The 19,706-nt window shown below is 52.2% G+C and overlaps 5 protein-coding genes across 5 annotated transcripts; 2 read left to right on the forward strand and 3 right to left on the reverse strand.

Annotated features, from left to right (window-relative positions):
- Positions 1 to 231: 231 nt before the first annotated feature.
- On the reverse strand, positions 232 to 1,581 carry PG994_010837 (RNI-like protein; the record flags this gene model as incomplete). The annotated part of the gene is made up of 2 exons (XM_066862246.1): positions 232 to 1,305; positions 1,387 to 1,581. 2 exons carry the CDS (start codon positions 1,579 to 1,581, stop codon positions 232 to 234), a joined length of 1,269 nt encoding a protein of 422 aa, XP_066711356.1.
- Positions 1,582 to 2,423: 842 nt separating this feature from the next.
- PG994_010838 (uncharacterized protein) lies at positions 2,424 to 3,257 on the reverse strand (the record flags this gene model as incomplete). Its single annotated transcript, XM_066862247.1, has 1 exon — positions 2,424 to 3,257. The coding sequence occupies one exon, from the start codon at positions 3,255 to 3,257 to the stop codon at positions 2,424 to 2,426; it is 834 nt and encodes a 277-aa protein (XP_066711357.1).
- Positions 3,258 to 7,215: 3,958 nt separating this feature from the next.
- PG994_010839 (uncharacterized protein) lies at positions 7,216 to 11,920 on the forward strand (the record flags this gene model as incomplete). Its single annotated transcript, XM_066862248.1, has 4 exons — positions 7,216 to 7,731; positions 8,095 to 8,643; positions 8,693 to 11,567; positions 11,619 to 11,920. The coding sequence occupies 4 exons, from the start codon at positions 7,216 to 7,218 to the stop codon at positions 11,918 to 11,920; spliced, it is 4,242 nt and encodes a 1,413-aa protein (XP_066711358.1).
- A 1,165-nt stretch (positions 11,921 to 13,085) lies between these two features.
- On the forward strand, positions 13,086 to 15,569 carry PG994_010840 (uncharacterized protein; the record flags this gene model as incomplete). Its single annotated transcript, XM_066862249.1, has 3 exons — positions 13,086 to 13,098; positions 13,558 to 14,030; positions 14,112 to 15,569. The coding sequence occupies 3 exons, from the start codon at positions 13,086 to 13,088 to the stop codon at positions 15,567 to 15,569; spliced, it is 1,944 nt and encodes a 647-aa protein (XP_066711359.1).
- A 921-nt stretch (positions 15,570 to 16,490) lies between these two features.
- Positions 16,491 to 18,627, reverse strand: PG994_010841 (amino acid permease; the record flags this gene model as incomplete). Its single annotated transcript, XM_066862250.1, has 4 exons — positions 16,491 to 16,688; positions 16,759 to 17,566; positions 17,897 to 17,996; positions 18,177 to 18,627. 4 exons carry the CDS (start codon positions 18,625 to 18,627, stop codon positions 16,491 to 16,493), a joined length of 1,557 nt encoding a protein of 518 aa, XP_066711360.1.
- Between the last annotated feature and the right edge of the window lie 1,079 nt (positions 18,628 to 19,706).

Genomic DNA, 19,706 nt, shown 5'->3' on the forward strand with positions numbered 1-19,706 from the left:
TACAACTCGTTTACTTACACCTGAGTATATGAGAGACATCGCCATTTCTGAATTAGCCGGAACAGGTCACATTTTTTGTCTATGTGTTGCCAATGCGTTGAGTTGTTCTTTCATTAACTTCTACTCTCCATACACCACTCCAGTGTGGCTGTCTAGGGTATCGATCGTGGTCTCTATGTTTCGTCATCATATATCCCATCCGCGCCCTAGTCTTACGCCCCAAAATCACGTTCAGATGTTCGTCTTCTCCAGCTTGGCAGCCAGGGCATCGACATCCTTGTCCTTGAGTTGGACAGTGGGCTCCTCCTGGGCTTCCTCGGCCTCCTTGACCAGCTTCTCGGCCCTCTTCTCGGGCTCGACTTCTTCTTCCTTCTCCTCCTCTTCCTCCTCTTCTTCCTCGTCCGAGTCGAGCTCCTCGAGGTCGCTCAGGCTATCGAGACCCCAGGCATCCTCGTCCACGACGTCACCGCCGAGTTTCTCCTTGCGCGCCTCGAGAAGTTCTTTCAGGACAGATACCGACTCGTCCTCCTCTTCGAACTTGTTGCCGTTCAGCTCGATCTTCTTGAGGGCAGGAAGACCGTCCTTGACAGCCTCGGCCAATGCCTTGACGCCAGGTGCCGTGATGTCGTTGTACTGCAGGCGCAGGATCTCGAGCTTGGGGTTTTGGCCCAGCGCGAGGGCCTTTCCGAGCAGCACGGCACCCTTGGCGCCCAGCAGGGAGTCGCCGATCCCGAGTTCCTGAATCGCAGTCCAATTTGAGACAACCCTAGACAAGGCCTTGGCGCCCGTTAAGGTGAAGGTGTTGTCCTGGAGATCAAGAACGTTCAGCACGGTGGTGTGGTTGAGACCCTCGCTCAGGAGGTGCGAGATGCCCTCTTGACGGATACCGTTCTGGACCATCTTGATCTCCTTCACTTTGTTGTGGAGACCGAAGGCCTTTGCCCAGGCAAGCATGCTGCCGTTCTCCAGACGGTTGCGGCCGCAAATAACGGTCTCGAGGTCGGGAACGTCCTTGCCCTCCTTGCGGGCGGCCTCCTTCTTGCGGTGGAGCTCAGACAGCGCATCGGCGACAATGATGCCGGCTTGGGGACCCAGGCCGTTGTTGTTGAGGTAGAGGTGTTGCAAAGGAACGTGGCTCGACAGGAAGGGGACGAGGGGAGCGACAGTGTTGACTCCGAAGGCGTTGTCGTTCAGGTTGATGGTTCGGAGGTTCGGCAGGTTGAGGATGGATGTGAGCAGGTACGACAAAGCCTCGGGAATCTCGTTCAAGAGTCGGCCTGTGAAGATATCGGCGAGGTTCGCAGACTGGAATGATGGAAAGAAGGCGGTTAGCGTTGGCTGCGCCTAGGCGAGGGGCACGCGGATTGAACATTGGCTTCTTCTTACCTGGAGCGACTTCTTGGTGGCAAGGACCTCACCCAGGCGCTTGCATGCGCCGATACCAAGAGTGTTGCCCAGCATCTTCACCTCCTCGACATCTTCCATGGACTTCAGGTCGGCGATGTGCGCCTCCAGGTCGTCGGCAGTGTCGAGCTTCAACCCCTTGCCCTCGAGCGAGAAGACCTTTGTGAAGGCAGCCATGTTTGATTATGTTGTGGGAACGCGGCACAAAACCGATGGCGAAGAGCGAGAGCAGAACGTAAGGAGATAATATAAAATGCAGAAGACCAAATCGCGGGCGTGACGAATGGACCAATATAAGGGTTTCAAAACAGTAGAAGAAATCGCATGGAGAGGGCCGCCCGAGGAGATTATCATGGTACAATTTCAAAAGTCCAAACTAGCGGGTTAAGGCGGGGGAGGGGTCATTTGGCCCTTTGGGTAGCACCTGGCAACGCGCCCGAAATTCCTCTTAGCCCGGCAGCTATAGGTTTTGGACAAATTACCATCGGATTGGATTTTGTATCATATGTCATGTTGGTAGCGATTGGACCCAACGGATGGATACCTACCAACTTGAGCAAATATATGCCTCTTTCATTAGGAATGCATTGTTGCGTTAGGAATCTGGTTTAGCTGCATCCGGCGTGCTCTGCCTTTCTGTCAGGCAACCTTTCTTGTTCATGCAGGGGAAAGTGTTACGGGAGTTTGCAGCTTGTTACCACTTTGTGATTCAGGCTTACAGTAGCTCCGTCAGATCTTAGATTAGCACGTGACGAAGTATCAACTGTAATTTATGCAATAATTATGCATGGAAAGGGGGCCTAGAGACATAGATTATTCCCCTGTATTTGACTACGGTGTAAAAAGGGTGAGCAATTTCTGGCCACTGTCTAAATTCACATTATTTTCTTGAAGTACGTATCTTTTTTTGAATCCGAAGGTACATGTAACCATTTCCAGCCCATTGCCAAGAACAAGCTGGGATACGTAGTCTGGGAGGCATCGGTCAATCCACCCGGCCCTCCTTCCTCTAGATTGTATTACGACAAGTCCATCACATCCGACGAGGGCTGGGTTTGTGCCGAGGAGTTCGTGGCCGGCGTTGGCGTGTGGAGAACAGCACTCAGAAACTGTATAGCATCGTCTATCCCGGCCGGCGAGTTAAACCAGTGGCCCCCCTGGGGGTATTCCCTCCATGCAACCTGCGCCCCGAATTTCTGTAGTGTATCACGCAAGTTCCGACCGCCTCCTACCAATACAGTAGGATCATCAGCGCAATGCTCGAGCAATATGGGAGTATTGCGAATGACCTCATCGTGATCAGGGACGTCTTCTAAGTCCAGCACCTTCCTAGTGTCCGCGAGTGTCCTTCCGGGAAAGGGCATCCGGCATGAGAAGCCGAGGAAAGCACCGAGACGGCGGGTTCCCGTTTGGCCCGTAGCCAGAGGAAAGTTCAGGTTCAGGAGCGTGTGTACGCTGGTCGCGGCTCCTTGGCTGATCCCAGCCAAGACGAGGAGATCCCACCGCCCGCCCAAAATGGCCGTCTCGCGCTCCAGAATGGCCCGCAAGCCCGTCACGCTTTCCCGCAAGCCGATCGCTTGCAGGCCTTCTTGCTCCGAAAACTCGGCAGTGTTCCAGATGTCGAACCACTGCGTCATCTGTTGCCCGGGAAATGCGGCGCATGCCCGTGACTTGGCCTGTGGGAACACCCAGCGGAAGGAGGGGAAGGACTCCAGAAGCGTCCGTTTGCGCGAGTCCCGTGAGTGATGTAGTGATGATAGGAAGTCTTGCGCGTGGTCTCCACGCCCATGCAAGAACACTACTGTATGTGTATGAGGTGTTCTAGGGGGGATTATTTGAACCGGAAGATCCATGGTGGAGGTTCGCAGGGAGTTGAGTCTGGTTGGTGAGGCGTGAAGAGGTGAAGACCTATTTCTGCCAGTTGCTTTAAGTGAGTTGGATTTAGTTAGACGTAGTATATATGGGAAAAGAAAGATGGTTTGAGTGTTGAGCAAATACAGTCTTGAAGGTAGCGGATCTCTTCTCCTTTTTTTGAGAGCCGGTGGGCGATTTACAGTTGAGGAGGTATCGTACGGCTGCCTGCCTGCCTGGGGTCTTGATAAGGTCCGCCAAACAGGCCAAGTTAGGTGCATATTGGCTGCCTGACCACTCCACCAGCCAATCACGTCTTCAAGCGTGTGGAAGTTACGCGCGATCACACAACATCCCCCCTGCCCGGAACTTGCGTGTCTTCCGGTATAATGCTCGGCTACGGCACATGCTTTATTCTCTATTGCTACTATTGGGGACAGTGGAGGGCCCATATTGAGTAACAGGTAATATTCCCTTGAATGCCATATTGGTTTGTCGTTATGAACATGAATCTCATATAGTAATCAATAGAGGTATAAGTCTTCAGGTTTCTCCAAGTCACGGGCACCTGCAGCATCTGAGGAGACATATATATCATCTATACAGCATCTAAGTGGTACCATCATCTTCCCCCCAACTCCTCTCCTCCACCTCATACTCCTTTGAGAGATCCCCAAATGCCCTAAAAGTATCATGCATTGCGTCTTGCCATCGTTGCGTATATCGAAATCCTTCAAACAATGATTTTGTGTACTCCCAATATGCAGGATAGTAGCCTGAAAACTCCCAATCGATAATCCCCATGATCCTCCATCCCCTGGTTCCATCCGGCCTAGTTACTGTATCAACCAGTATATTCCGCGCGTTCAGATCCGCATGCGTGAAGACATTGCTGTGCCCTCTGCGACCTGGCTCATTCGAGTTACGCAGCAACTGGCTGAAGCTTGCCTCGTCCACGAAGGGTCCTAGGGGGTTGGCACCCTGTATTGAGAGTCTCTGCAAGGCCCACCAAGAGTATTGCAGATGGCATATTCCGGGCTCACAGTCTTAGGAATGGCTCGAAACTGAGTCAGGTAGTCTTGCATTTGTGCTACAAAATCTGCAATGTCTTCGTCCGATAGCATTTCCTGGCAATCGGAAAGTGGAACGCCAGGTATGCGAGTTGTGAGAACATACATGTCGCGGCTATGAAACTGGTCTTTTGACTTGGCTGACTTGGACACTATATCCAGGGGCCAGGGAACAGGAACCGAGGAGTATTTGCGTACCATTTGAACGGCATTGAACTCGTTGTGTAGGGCATCGGTATCGCCCAAACATTTCAAGTACAGCCCGAACGGGAGTCTTTGAACAAAGGAGGAACCAGAGTGTCCGTATATCCGGTGTCCTGCCCTTTGTAGTAGTACATAGGTCGCTATTCGGACACTAGATGGGGACCATGCGCCAAGCTGCGAGACATATGCTGCTGAACGCACCCGTAAGGGAGAGGCCACGGCTTTAATCGCAATGCCGATCTGTAGTTCGCTGGTTCGCCATAACGGCCGCAGGGGTTGCTCTGGTTGGCTTGTTCACAGATGCATATTTGGCTACATCGAGCCACCGAATACTCGGGGCCAGTCGCGCGTGAGTTCCTATAAAACGGGCATCAACCCTTGTGATCCCTGATCGAGAATGATCACCTAAAAGCGGATAAGAGCCATCGAGATCGATGGGGTCGGCGAGGCTGCCTATTGATATTGGCTCGATCTTGTACTGCTCGGTGTTGCATCAGCAGAGAGACGACACATGAGCGCATCCTTATAACATACTTCAATCATCGACGGTTGTAGTCTGTTCAACCTTAGAACTCCCCGGGAAAAGATACTGGCGGCTGAACCTCTGACGAGCCAGTGAGTATGGCATGGGCTCATGTCTTCGAATCGTCGAATATAATCAAGCCACCAGTCTCGATATGACGGAGTGAAGAAAGCGCCGAGCATATTGAAGACCCGGGGCTAAGAGAGCATAAATTATCAGCGTTCCTATCGAAACCCTCCGTCCCAGATGATTGCACGTACCTCGGGGTTGGCCAGACGAGAGGGCACTGAAAGGATTGAAACAACGTCCAGTGGATCCCAAAGATGGCCGGTTTTCCCAGTAATACAGCATCTGAATCCATCTCGCTTGGTGATAGCAGTCTTGGTAGAAGCGTCGAGTGCCGGCACAGGAGAGCCATGCAGAGAGACTGGGAATATCCGTCAGCGTTGTCGAACGCGTGGGAGAGGACGCAATGCATGAAGAAGCCGTACATGGTTCGACAACATATTTCCAGTCAGAAACAAGTGAAAGAAGACTGGCCTCTTGATCACAACTGGTATGGCATGTCCCCAATACATGCTCCGCGGCCAGCGTTGGGCTGAGTGCCTCAGTGACGAAGCATGAGAGTAATGGGCCGGATGGATGAGATAACCTGGCGTGATCAATGAGTGCCAAAGCTTCTTGCACAGCACCCTGAGAATTGAAAGCCGTCATGGAGAAGCGATGGCGAAGCTGCAATGATGTTGGGCAAACGATGTTCTTCTACCACGCCGCATTAACCACGTGGGGGTGGTATGGCCAGCGCTTCAATATGCAGCCAAGCAGAAGAGTGTAACGGCGCATGCAATACTCACTTTAGTTTTACTTGCCCCTGTTTCTTTCATATGTCCAGCTTGATACATTTTGAGTGACCAGCCGGCGAGAAATCTACCAATATTGTCCTTCACCGCCGCGACAGTGTTTAACGGGGTACCCATCTTGTGGTTGGCTTACTCCTGGTGAATGGTCTTTGTCTTAGTCTTGGTTGTATGGAACGACTGAAGGCGTGATGTTTCAGTAGCATTTGATTTCATACCTACTTATGATTCAACATCGTGTTGATTCCGGCCGGATTAAGTTAGGAAACAGTTAAGTCATATTACGTGATGGGGTTTTAATCAAGTTACTAGCAATTATATCAAAAGAAACATTTATTGAATTTTTTCTGTTGTTTAAGAACAGTGATAAGATTAATGTATTGATATATTTGTGTATGAGCATTCCTATTTTTATGCTATGCTTCGGTAATGGCCGGAACTGCATATGCGGGAGTTGGTGGATCTTGGGTAGTGGGTCCAGCGAGGCTCTCTCGGATCAACTTTCTGCCCTCAGGTAATGGGCAAGTAACATTTGCATCTCAGACCCAATGGATTACCATCACTCAGTGCAATTACCATCACCCAGTGCTGTACCACCATCGCGATTCATAAGACATCAACTCGGAGAAAAGGCGATAACCATTGATTGCCGACTCCTCATAACTCTGTTAACCAAATCCTTGAAGCACTCTGACATCTGAAAGAGGAAAACTGTGCCTTCGCCCGATACTACAGCCTGGACGGACAGCGATTGCTCTCACGTCCCACCAGCTTAGCTTATTGCTTGCCGAAGCGTTGCCTTCTCTCGCAAGACAGAGTGCTTGACATGCATGTTCAAAGTCTCCTTCCCCAGTCAGTCCCTCTCGTCACTCCCGAACTCACGTCCAAAGGTAGAGGTGAACGTGAATTCGAAATTGCATCAGCCGTGGGAATGTTCACTGTGTTGAAGCAATAGTCCTCTTGTTAGCCCTGCTAGCTCATCCCTTAACTCTTCACTTTCTGCCTGTCAAGTCGAGCCATAACTGTTTCGTGCAACGAGTTGTGCCTTGCCTTGCCAGAAATTTCCCGCACCTGCTTGGATCGCAAGGCCAAACCAGTGTTTCTACCTTTATGACAAGTGTTCATTAGGGATATCTCGGTTGTATGTCTTTTGTCAACCCACTCCATCAGTCTGTCCTCTGCTACATATAGCCATTGGCTATTGCCACCACGGAGCTTGGCACCCTCCCAGGTGTCAAGCTCAGACGCGTCTGTTCATTCGTGTCGGATTTAGACACCGGCAGGTATCGGGGGCGGCGGCAGCGGGATGGTTGGCACCAGCGAACAAGCGTCGTTTGACGTTGTTGCCCCTGCTTCCCTTCATGCAGAAAGGGAGGATCAGTCAATGACCATGGAAATCAGCAGCAGCCTCTGCAAGTCGGGCGATACTTCTAGTCCTAACATTCTGATGTCGTCTGGGACGGATGTCGGTGAGCGCAGCTCCTCCGACCAACACAAGATAGCTGATGCTATTGGCGCTTCATATCCTACTGTCGTGAATCACTCGAGTGAAACCAACTCGGAAACAAGGAAAAGGAAATCTTCGCACGATGAGCATCCTGCCCCAAATGCAGAGCAGATGACTAAAAGAGCCAAGGTGGAAGAAACATTAACCAATACTCTGCTGCAACAGTCAGCATCTCCAGCGTCTCCCGGAAGTGATAGATCTTTGTTGCCTGCAGAGATCTGGCAACATATCTTCACTTTTGTTCCCCCCAGAGAACTGGGTAACCTCCTATTGACCAACAGAGCCTTCCACTCCTACCTGAACACCTCACTCACGGTAATTGGGCACATAACCCGCCCTTCAGTGCCGAGCGAAGGTCAAATTTCCACGCTGAAACCGGACGTGATATGGCAAATATCAAGAAGACGATTCTGGCCTAGAATGCCTGCCCCTCTGAGGAACCATACTGAACTACAAATGTGGAGACTTGCCTGCTGCAGAAAGTGTCAATTCTGTGGTAAGCGTGGGCCATCAAGTCCAGCCATTGCAAATCAGAAGATACGCTCTGGCCCAGGGGCACATGGGGTTAGCATTATATGGGCGTTTGCAGTGAGCTCTTGTGGGCCCTGCCTTCTTGACAAGTCTCTCAAGGTGCGTATCACCTGGCGTGGAAGAGTTTAGGCCTAACACATATTGCAGGAAGTTGACTTACTATTATCTTTAACGCCCTCTCTGATCATACCCGCCCTACCCTCTGTGCTTCTTACTGAGGACACAAACATACTATCGCCAGGGGCTCTTCAGAATGGCCATGGTCACAGTGATGGAAAACTTACCAAGTTGTTCTATACGAAACATGTTGAAGAGCTCAAGGAAGAATTTGCCACAGTAAAAACTATGGGGTTGGCTACTGCAGAAGAATGGCTGAAGGGCCTCGATGACAGAGGCAAAGAACTTCGGGCTGATTCAAGTCGATGGGAGAAATGGGAGTCTTCGGGGGGTGTTTCTCAAATGCAGAAGACGCTATACCAGGCACAAGTTGAGCCCCCACTCAATACAAGCCACGAGGAAACATCCTTGGGAGCACCTAACCAAGTCCCCCAAGATGGAAACGTCCAGTCATCAACTGGCCTGTCTATTCCGGTTTTCACGACAGTACCAGCGGACGCGCTAACAAAACCTATCACACATTTGGCCCCAAGTGAGTCAAACGCACCTACTCCAACTACCCTTGACCACTGCTTACCTGTGACTTATGTCAAGAACCATTCCCTCGCCCTGTGCCAAACCGTTCTAGGACCCAGGAAGAGATCCAAGAGCTGAAGGCGGCTCGGCGGCTAGAGATAGAACGCAGGCTGCACTTCTTGAGCCTCCGCTACTGGCCAATGTCTTGGCACACATACCATCGTTCCAAGCTGCTCTTCAAATCATCCAACCCCTAGATAGCAACGCGTGGGATCTCTTGAAACCGCGTTTGCTCTCACAACGAGAGGATGCAGAAATACGAGCTTCACAGGATCAGAGACTTAAAGCTCATTCAACCGATACTCGAGTGAAGGCGGAAGATCGTCGCGATGCGAATGGGGCGCACCGTGAATCGAAAGAACTTGTCGATAAGGACTGGGATGATGCCCAGGCACATCTGCGAGCGACGGTCTCGGAATATGCCGATGAAACCATCAAGAACGCCTGGCATGATGGTCACAAAGTCAAGAAGGACAGCTGCCCTAAGTTTGCCGCCGATGTGTTATTGTACGTCCGGAAGAGATTCTATGCGGAGGTGGCCAAGGACGCAGTTGCTGCCCGTGCTGCTGGTCAAGAGCCGACACGTGATCCGCCCGAGGGGCCCTTTACGCAGAAACTGACCCTGGAGAATATGAAATGGCTCTTCGAAGTGAAGATCAAGCCACTTACAGAATCTTATCGAAAGGAGCTGTTTCTCTGCAACGGATGTGACGGGAACTCGAAGGCGTATGGGTTCGAAGGAGTCATTCAACACTATGCCGCCAAACATACAAGCTCCCTGAGTCAGGGAAACATAGTTGTCTATTGGAGATCCGAATGGCCTGCAACTCCTCCGTTTCACCCTGATCCTCTTTCCAAGCCCACGAAACCTGCGACTAGTACGCCTACTACATACCCAGGGATCTACCAACAACAGTATCCAGCGCAACCGCCAACTAATAACTTTCCTCAACCCCATCCGTTCCCTCTTCAAGGCGCTCTGGGTTACGGAGCTCCTCCATATCGACCTGACTATGGAAGCCAGCAGCACTCACATTATCCTCAATATCCAGCACCTCAGCCACCATTTCCAATCCCGCCATCTTATAATGCATCCTACCATACCTCCTTCGAGCGGCCAATAGTACCTCAGCAGCATTTGCCGCCTATGACATCATCTTTTCAGCAACAACAGAATTTCCCTAGTCCGTACGAGAATAACTTTGGCGTGTACCAAGGAAGTCATATTACTTATGATCTCTATTCAGAAGACAAAATTCGCGCACAGCTTGACGATTTGGCCTTCAATTCGCGCGATGTTTGGATGGCTTTGACGAGTTTGAGGAACCTACCGGGAAACATTCGGGTCTCTATCGTTATCTTTCATTTGACCAAACGGTACAGATCACGATTTTCCGAGAGCCCTCCTTTGGCAATGTTCATTGACGGGCTCTCGAACAAGAAAGACATGCGGCCTGTTCGCAATATCAACGGGTTAAAGTGCAAGGCTTGCCATTTACATCCTGATGACGGGGCTGAAGTTGAGCTGAGAACTTTTTCGCTGCCACAATTGGCGAATCATTTCCAACAAAACCACGTCGACCCCTTTCAAGGTGCCGGCGCACCCTTCCTTGATTGGACAGTGGATATGATACATGTTCCTGACCTGAGTGGTCTGCAAAACCTGTCTGGAATGAATGCTCAGAAAGAGGCCCTGGTCACTGAAGCATTTCCAGGTCTTATGGTATCGTTCCCTTACCGCCAGCCTCCAGCAGTGATTGAGACAGGCTCGGAATGGATTGGCACTGAAGGCCAACCCCCTACTGTAACTGGCACCCACCATGAGGGGTCTGGCAACACAGTCACGGCATCACCCTCTGTGACAGGTGGTGCTGGGTACATTCATACGGCAAGTCGTTATGACACAACCCTGCTCCCGGAAAACAGATATGCCCTAGCCCAGAATAAGCATGACCAGGAACGCCAGGTCCTCCCGATCTCACACCCGCCTCAACCAGGGGCACCATTAAACTCGTCACCTGGTTATGGCGCCAGACCATCCATAACTCCCAAACAAGAGTTGCATGGGAGGAGCCGCGACCGGAAATATGGCTTCAAAGAGAAGCGAAAGGGCCCCAACCACAGTAGTTCAAAGCGGAAGGGCGATGCCAAGTCCAATGACGCTGCGGTCAAAATCGGACGCACCAGCCATGACGAAAGGGATGGAGAGGCAGAAGCCGAGGAGTCGCGCCAAGAGGAAGCTATCCGGGCAATGTGGGCCGCTGAACGCCGAGAAGCTGCGCAGTTAGCCTCAACGCCTGGTGTACGTAAAGAAGAGAAAAGAAACAGCCCAAGGAGCGGAGGGACGAGCCAAATGGCAAAGCGGGTTGTGAAGCTATCTCGTTCGCCAAGGCCAATACAGACAGGGGCTCACAACGATCCGTGGACTGCATCTAGGACAGTGGAGACAGAGCCTGGCGACGACCTGTTTGCTGGCCTGGAGTCGCATTTGAACCAACAAACTTGTTCAGATCCTAATGTGACGGGGAGAGTGGCGATGTACGATCGGCAACCTATTTACGAACCACACCATGTGCGCATCAGCCAACCAGTCGCTTTGGTACGCCCTGCCAGTCAGGCCATGCATTCGGGGTTTGCGTCGTACGAACGCACATCACCACCAAGCAATGCCAGAGAAGGTGATCGTCTACAGGCCATACACTACCGAGAGCCAAGTTCTCAGCCTCACCAGGAGCAAGCATTCTATACCTCGTCAGCTCTGACACCAAGCTATAATGAAGGTCGAATCGCTGGGCCAGTTTTGACAGTGCATGACACGGCGATTGAACATATGCGCCTTGATGGCACGTCGCGGAATCATCTAACAGGAGAGCGAGCTGAACAGATCCTTCGTAACCCCAGCGCAGACGGATATGTGGATGAAGCGGGTATGCGTAGAGAACAGGCACGCGTCCAATAGGTGGAAACGTACGAACTAGTCAGGATGCGTGATGCCGAGGGCGAGTATTTGATTCGCAGGCCGGTCAGACGCGAGATGGAGGCCGCATATGCCGGCCCGGGACGGCTCGAGTATCGTGAAATGGGCTATTCTAGCACCCACTATGGACCCGGGAATATCACAATCTCGTTGGCCCACGAACGACCACGGGACAGCGAGGGTATCCTACGGCGTTCTTTGCGGGAGGAATCTCGCGAGGCCGGGTCTCTTCATTATGAAGAGTACGATCCGAGATTCGGCTCAGCCCCACCGAACCCGGAGGCACATGTTTACTACCAGTGAAGTTCATCTACGGACGGACGGCCGCATCGTTGACTGATAGGGACGATGCGAGCACCGAGCACTGTATCATACCTAGGTAATAAGGGAATAATACCATTAGCCAATAAGGGCTCGGAATCACAAAACTGGGTGTTATTGGGGACGTAGACCATTAACGTCCTAGCTCCGATGGCTGAAACAGATGATCCCTGTAGCTGAGATGAAACATCCTGAACTCGTGGGCCCCGTTGCCTTCTTGGGGTACATACGGTACCCACATATCTTAAGCAGGAACTACTCCATCCACATGGGCACACGTGGGGTCTCAACACTCACTAAAGTCTCTGACAGTCATGACATTGGAAGACCCAATACCCTTCATTTGTCCAGGACTGTACGGAGGACGGAGTATGTAGTAGAGGCCTCGTCAGAGGTGAAAGCGATACAAGATCAAGATCAGTAGCACATTGAGTGAGACGGGCCCAATACACAACAGTAGACGATACAAGAGGCCAACAAAGGACGGGCAGCAAATGTGATATGCTTCACCACCCCAATGAGGAGCCAGACCGGCCTTTTTTTACTCACCAGGCCGGTTTCTTGACTCATTAAAACAGATTCTCCCTTATTACCAATAATTGTTGGCTCTGCGTCAATGTAGCAGTGCACGCATGAATGGTGATTTGCCTGCTCTGGACTGACTGTCTGTCTGCTTTTCCTACTGCAGTTCTGTGCAGGGGGCCGCATTAAACTTGCTGCATGTAAGCCAGTTTTTTCCCTTCCTGGGAGCGGGGCAAGTCCTCATAATTTTAAGTTAGATAGAATTCCCGCCTGGTCAGTGGCTGCGCGTCCACTGCATCTAACAGGATCGTATGTGCGTCGACGGGGCATTTGTTGACATGGAGGCCAAATCGGGAAGAGAGGGAGGGAGGGTAGAGAGAGGTACAAGACAAGACCCGATAATGAACAACAACATTGGAACGAAGCTGTGCTGTCGAAAAACGCGTCAGTTAGATCGCCAGAACCCGTTCTAAATGCGCCTACACAATACATACACCACGATTTATTAATACCTACCTAGGTAAGAGTACTACTATATAACGAGCAGAGAGAGCACCGAGGCTTGTTATATCAAATTAATGGCAATACAGGCGATACACTTCCCCGTCGACCTCCTTGTTTTAGTATGCAGTTAGCAGGTCAGCTAGCAAGGAGCCTCCTTCCCTCCCTCCTTGACTACTCGTAGTACCTGTAGGTAATCAATCAGCTCGCTAACCTAAAGACGGGAGGTACATTTGCCCATCCATGTAGCTACATTGAGTCGAGTATAATTGCCGGGACACCACCCTTAATACCAAAAAGAGGTAGTGGATGTGCCTGGTTGTATGTTGCCTACCCAAGCCTACTTACTATCATCTCATATTTCTTCTGGCCTTTGGGGTGATGTGATCCCTCTTTCTTCCCGCCACCATCACAAACGCCGAAACAACATTCTGCTGTGATTTCCATCCCGAGCCCCCACTACGATCAGACTTTGGGATCTGCTTGTATCTACTTACCTACTACCACTACCACTACATCTTGCATTAGTCCTGGTTTTTACAGGCTACTTGACTAGGCCAGGACTATCTTAGGTAGTGTGGCATTGTTTGTAGTAGTGCACCCCGGCTTTGTTTACCTGTCGACTGTCGTATCCTCCACCTCTGGCGCATTGCGATTCTCACAACCAAACACTGTCGCAAACATTCGCACAAGATACACCACCACACTTTGGGACCAAGCCGGTGTACAGCGACAGCAAGGCAACTACACATTCCCACCATGTCGTTGCAGAGTGTCTACAAGCAGTTTCTTGCTGCCCCCAACTCCTCCTCTGCTCGCAACCGATGCGACGCTACACTACATCACCACCACCACAACCTTCAGAAGCGCAGCTGAGATCATCAAGCACCTGAGCAGCCAACGCAACCAAATCAAGAAGAAGAAGGAAGATGTTCTCACTGCCGTCGAAGGTGACAATGTCGTTGCCCTTGAATTTGACACGGCCCTCGAGTTCGTCATAAGTGGTGGCACCTACCTGCCCGGGCTCGATGACAACTTCCTGGCTGACCGCACTGTTATTCTACCTATTGTACGTACTTGGCACCGTGTTCATGTCTCTATTAGCTCTCGGTCTCGCAATTGATAACCCACTAACGACCCCGGCTTCTAGATGCACATAGTTACCTTTGACAATGAGGGCAAGATCTTGCAGATCCGTCAAACCTGGGATCAAGGCGCTATGCTGAAACAGGTTGATGTTATTGGAAAGACAGGGCGCAACTGGCCCATTCGCGATAGCCAGGAGCAGATCAAGATGATCACGAACGCAGCCAAGTCGGTCAGCGCCGCCGCTTCAACCCAGAGAAAGACTGATCCTGCCGTGCGCTCCCGCGGCGACTCCAACAACTCGCCCCTCTTCGGAACTCGCGAAGAGAACAACCAGAGTATCGCGTCGGTCATCTCTCCCAGGGGTGGAGTGAAGCCCAAGCAACGCGGCTTCGACGAGATCTTGGGAGAAGAACCAGCAGGGACTGCCGCCGCATCGGTTGTTTCCCCTAGAGGCGGGGCGCGACCAACACAGAGAAGCTTCTACGACATCGTTGGCGAGGAAGAAGATAACGAGGAAGAAGGATCCCCAGGTTCGGGTCGGGGGCGATCTCGATCACCGAGCAAAACCATCGCCCCCAAGGCTGGAGGAGACAAGAAATTCCAGCCCAGTCGCTTGTTTGAGAGAGAGGAGGAATCTGAAGCGGCCAAAAATGCCGAAGCGCATGCCCGTGAGCGTTCCGAATCACCTTTCAAGTCGATTGCTCCCAAAGCTGGGGGAGACAAGAAATTCAAACCCAGCCGTTTGTTTGAGACCAACGAGGACTCCGAGAATGATGCGCCTGGCAAGAACGGAAAGGGGCCAGAGCTTTTCTATCGGCCCAACCCCAAGAGATTCGATCACTTCGAATTCGGCGACGGCTCTGATCCCACAGATGCCCCGGCAGAGAAGAGTGAACCCCAGCCTCGCAACTCGAAGCACGGCAGCCAATGGTCTTTTGATGACTTCGTTACTCCTCAGAAGGTTGCTCCTACTCGGACTCTGCAAAGAAATAACCAAGACTCGCGCCATTGGGGCACTGGCGATGACGTAGCCGAGGAGGCCGCTCACCCTGCTCAGCAGCGAATCCGCCCTTCAGCCGAGGTTCACTTTGAAATGCAAGATGACGGTACCCCTGTCGCATCGCGCCAGAACGTACCTCGTGGCGTTTCTCAGAACGCCAACTCCAAACTGTACAAGGACAGGACCACAGGCGAAGAGGAGGCGGACAATTCTTCTGCTGAAGCACTCGGTAACATTACCAACTTGAAAAACAGAAACACGGTCTTCGGTTCTCAGTTCGATATGACCGATTCTTCCCCTGCTCAAAAGGAAAACCAACCGACTAAGCCTGCCAACAAAGGCGCCTCTTCTGGTGACCGAGGTATCCGTATTGGTGGCGACGGCATGGGGGGTGCCAAAGGCACCAACCGAGATTGGATGTTTGGTGACGGTGGTGAGGAGGAGGATCCCAAGCCAGCCAAGCCGATGCCCGGCCGGAAGCAGGGAGCCAACTCAGGGGGGTTCAATTGGGATTTCTAGGTAAATGCCCGCTCTGGGCGGACCAATCCACGACGATGAAGTCTCCCTTGTATTCTTCACGGTGTTGCACGTCTCATGGCGCCCACTCATGAATCATGATCTTGAACAGAATGGAAACTGCATCTCTTTCTTTGTGCTATTAGACTCGAGGGGAAGTGGAAGAAGACGACAGATGGACTGTCCATAGGGGAAAGGAAAGCCGAGCTACGAATTATTCGTTTCTCGAAGACTGGTGAGGGTTAAGTGAATAAACGCTTCACAGCTATATGTATACAGGCCTGTTCAAAATATTAAGGGGCAAGAGGTCTTTTCTTAGGAGAGAGACCGGTTGCATACCCCTCTGGATCGCAGATCACAATCTTGTTGGGCGTTTTGTTAGTTTCTACAGATCAATAGTGTTTGTAGATCATGATCGATCGAGGAGAGCCACAACGGCCTGAGGTCCAATATATGTATGCTTATTGCCTTGCTGGCGTTTTCCGCTTGAGGAAAATAGAGTACAATTTCTCGGACATGCTTGACGACTTCCCGTTTCCGGGTCCCAGTTTGACTACCGATACTACATGTATTTTGACGCTTCGACCATAAGAACCGCACAATTCACGTCGATTTATATCTTCAGAGCATCTATGGCACAGCTGGGGAATTGCACAGGCCAGAAACTGTCGCTTTCGCGTAGAACGACTCCGTTTAGATAAACACTCTAATGTTACATGGTATCCTGACTCTGGTCCTATGACGCCCCGCTGAACCAAAATTCAAGAAAGAGCAAACCCCGAGGCCTTCGGAGGACTAGTATATAACGAGACCCCTGGCTCATCTACGACGAGGACGCTATTCCCCGCCATCACAATTGGTCATTATTTTCGCCATCATCATCACAAATGATACGGATTTGTCAGTCTCAGCCTGCTCCCAAAATCAGCAGAGGAACTTGTACAATTTCTTCCACTTGGGCCAACCCCTGCGCTCCTCCGCCTCCTGCGCCACGAGGATGGGCAGGTTGAAATCGCGACGGCCTGTATCAATATCGACCTGGCTAGTGCGGACGATCCCGGAGGTGCGGAAGTAGAGCCGGTGGACGCCGTAGAAGACCACGACGATGGGTACGGCCATGTACTGCAGGAAGAAGTTCTCAGCGAGTTGGCGGGGGGGACTTCTCGCGCCAGCCGACGGGCCAGGCGCCGACCCAGAACTGGGTGACAAGGACGAGGAGGTTGAAGCCGAACCCCAACCAGGAGCCCCAGACGCCGCACTGTGAGCGGAAGGCGAGCTCCGAGAGGCTGTGGCCCTGGTCGGCCCAGGCGCGGCGGAAGCGGATGTGGGCCAGGCAGATGGAGGCCCAGGTGAAGAGGGACGAGAGGCCCGAGATGGCCAGCAGCCAGTCCAGCACCGTGGACTGGGCGCCGAGGTCCGCGAGGAAGGCCAGCAGGCCCATGGAGGAGGCGACGATGATGGCGACGAGGGGCCGCCCCTGGCGGTCGACGTACGCGAGCGCCCGCGGCGCCTGCTTCTGGTCGGCGAGCGCCGCGAGGGTGCGCGAGGACCCGAACACGGACGAGTTGCCGACCGAGAGGACCGCGATCAGGATCACCACGTTCATGACCGAGGGCAGCACCTCGATGCCCGCGTTCTCGATGGCGATGACGAAGGGCGACGCCGCCGCCGTCATCCTGTCGCTGCTGCCCTCGCCCTGCAGCAGCCGGTGATCGGTGTACGGGACCAGCAGGCCCACCAGGGTCAGCGCCACGATGTAGAATAGGCTGATGCGCCAGAAGACCTGCTTGATCGCTGTAGGCAGCGACTTTCGCGGGTTCATGGTCTCGGCCGCGGCAAGGCCGACGAGCTCGGTTCCAGCAAAAGCGAAGGCCGCCTGCACAAATACGGTGCATAGGCCCTTGAAGCCGTTGTGGAATGCGCCAGGGTTGTGCCAATATAAGGTACCGATATAGCCTCCATTGGGAGTGCCGCCTATATTTAGGACAATGCCTAGTAATCTGGGAGGAAATGTGTAAGTTTACACTAGCTGTAAGAATAAGCCAGGGGGAACTTGCATGAAGCCGATTACGGCTATTACTTTGATGATGGCAAATATAAATTCGGCTTCTCCGTACCCCTTTACACCGAAGAGGTTAATGAAGACAATTATTACCAGAAAAATGCTGACGAATATCGCTCTGTTAATATTCGGATTCCAGAACGATATCGTTATGGAAGCAGCAATGATCTCCAGGGGAAGAACTACAAGCCATTGCAACGCATAGCTTCTCTTTGGTTAGTGAATTGGTTTATGTTGGTGTGACTATTTTATCAGACAGGAAACTCACTTCCATCCCATCGCAAAGCCCCATGATGGATCGATGAAGCGCGTCGAATACGCCGAGAACGAACCAGCCACTGGGAAAGCAACAGCCAGCTCCCCGAGGGCTTGAACCGTAAAATATAGCATGGTACCGACGAAAAAGATAGGCAAGGAGGAGCGAGCCGGGGCCTCCTACTGCCAGGGACCTACCCGAAGCCACAAAGAGACCGGTGCCTGTGTCGATATGCCGAGTCAGCTAGCTGCGCCTCCAAAGTTTCTACTGTCAAAACTCAAGAAAGCCGTACCTATCGAGCCACCGATCGCAATCATTTGTAAATGCCTTCCCTTAAGCCTCCGCAAGAGATTGCTCTGCGCTGTCGAAAGCGCTGCCATACGCATGTCGTAAGAATGGCCCGAGGGGATCCTGTCATGGTGCGAGGTTTGCTGCGTCAGCAGTGAGCCGGATTCGCCCGCCATTATGTCGGATATCGGATCCTTGGGCATGATGCGCTGGTTAGGGTCGCGCCGAAAGCTATCAGCCCAGCTGCGTAGGAAGCGCGGCGGCGTCGCCGAGGGATGGTGGAGATGATGGTGGCCATGCAGCCCGCCCGACGCGGTACCAAAGTCGTCGTACATGGGCGCCCGCATCGCGTCGTTGCTCCCCTGCGCGATCGATGACGACATGTCCTCTTTGATGGGGAACAGCTTCAGTTCGATGTCGTGGTTGTTGGGACTACTCTGGTTGGAATACGGCATCTTGCGCCGCCATGCGCCGGCAGCAGTGCGGCTGAAGAAGTGGTGTCGGTGCAATGACCGTCCGCCCGTTCGAAGCAAGCAAGCGAATGATTGAGTAGGTAGGTAGGTAGGTATCCGTGGCACCGATCAAGGCACGCCAGTTGGCGCAGCCGCACGAGTGTGACCTCGAGCAGTATAAGTGCCAGCTCGCGATAGCCGAGTGATCGCATGCGCAATGCGAATTGTATCAGTTTCGCATCAGGGCTCGTTAGGACGGCTGGAGCGGTTGCACTTCGTCGCTCATTGCGCTGCGGTGCCAATTGACAGAAATTACGATAACGAGGTGTCCTCTTTACCACCGAGGTAGTACTGCTGCTTGCAAGCCTGGTATACGCCAAATGTAACATCAATGAATAGTATAGTATGCCTTCACATAACGATCGCTGGTGGTTGAAGACCCTTGGGGACGACAGTCATCAGAGGCCATCATGTCGCTTATCAATACCAACAGCGTCTAGTATTGGCGATCAACTGATTCTGGCGATATCAGTGACACCTACCTTGCAGCCCTGCAGCGAGACCGTATTGGATGTCTTCCCACAGGGATGTCAGAGTCCCCGCTACCCACTCTGGCTGCAACCCCGACAATGCAGGAGCTGTCCTCGGGAATGTGGGGGTTGGGGATGTCATCATGTTGATGCATATGTTCCAAGGAATACTGTGACGAATGGTATGGCTGTGAGTACAGCTCCCGGCCGATGCTGCTCGACTTTACCGCCAACAGTCGGTGAACATGTCATTATACATGCTCTAACTAAGCCCACGAGGTCATGAAAGGATACTTCGTAGATCAATCTCCATGACGCGCCAACGATAAGCACTCTGGAGTTAGTGGAGCTGTGTTCACTCTCAGATTCGTGCTGACTCACCTCTGCTATGGGTTATTCTGAACGATATCGATATGCGGGAGGAAATGCATTTATGTAAGACATGGAAGGACTGCAACACCTAATCACCTCGCATCCCGGGTGGTGTGGTCACTATGGCCACATACACACCCTGCAGGTACATTCACATGAGATGCCTGAACTGGAATAACC

This window comes from Apiospora phragmitis (genome assembly GCF_038363925.1).
Source record: "Apiospora phragmitis strain CBS 135458 chromosome Unknown utg000010l:1.0-9815664.0:1.0-9183399.0, whole genome shotgun sequence".
In the NCBI taxonomy this organism is placed as follows: domain Eukaryota; kingdom Fungi; phylum Ascomycota; class Sordariomycetes; order Amphisphaeriales; family Apiosporaceae; genus Apiospora; species Apiospora phragmitis.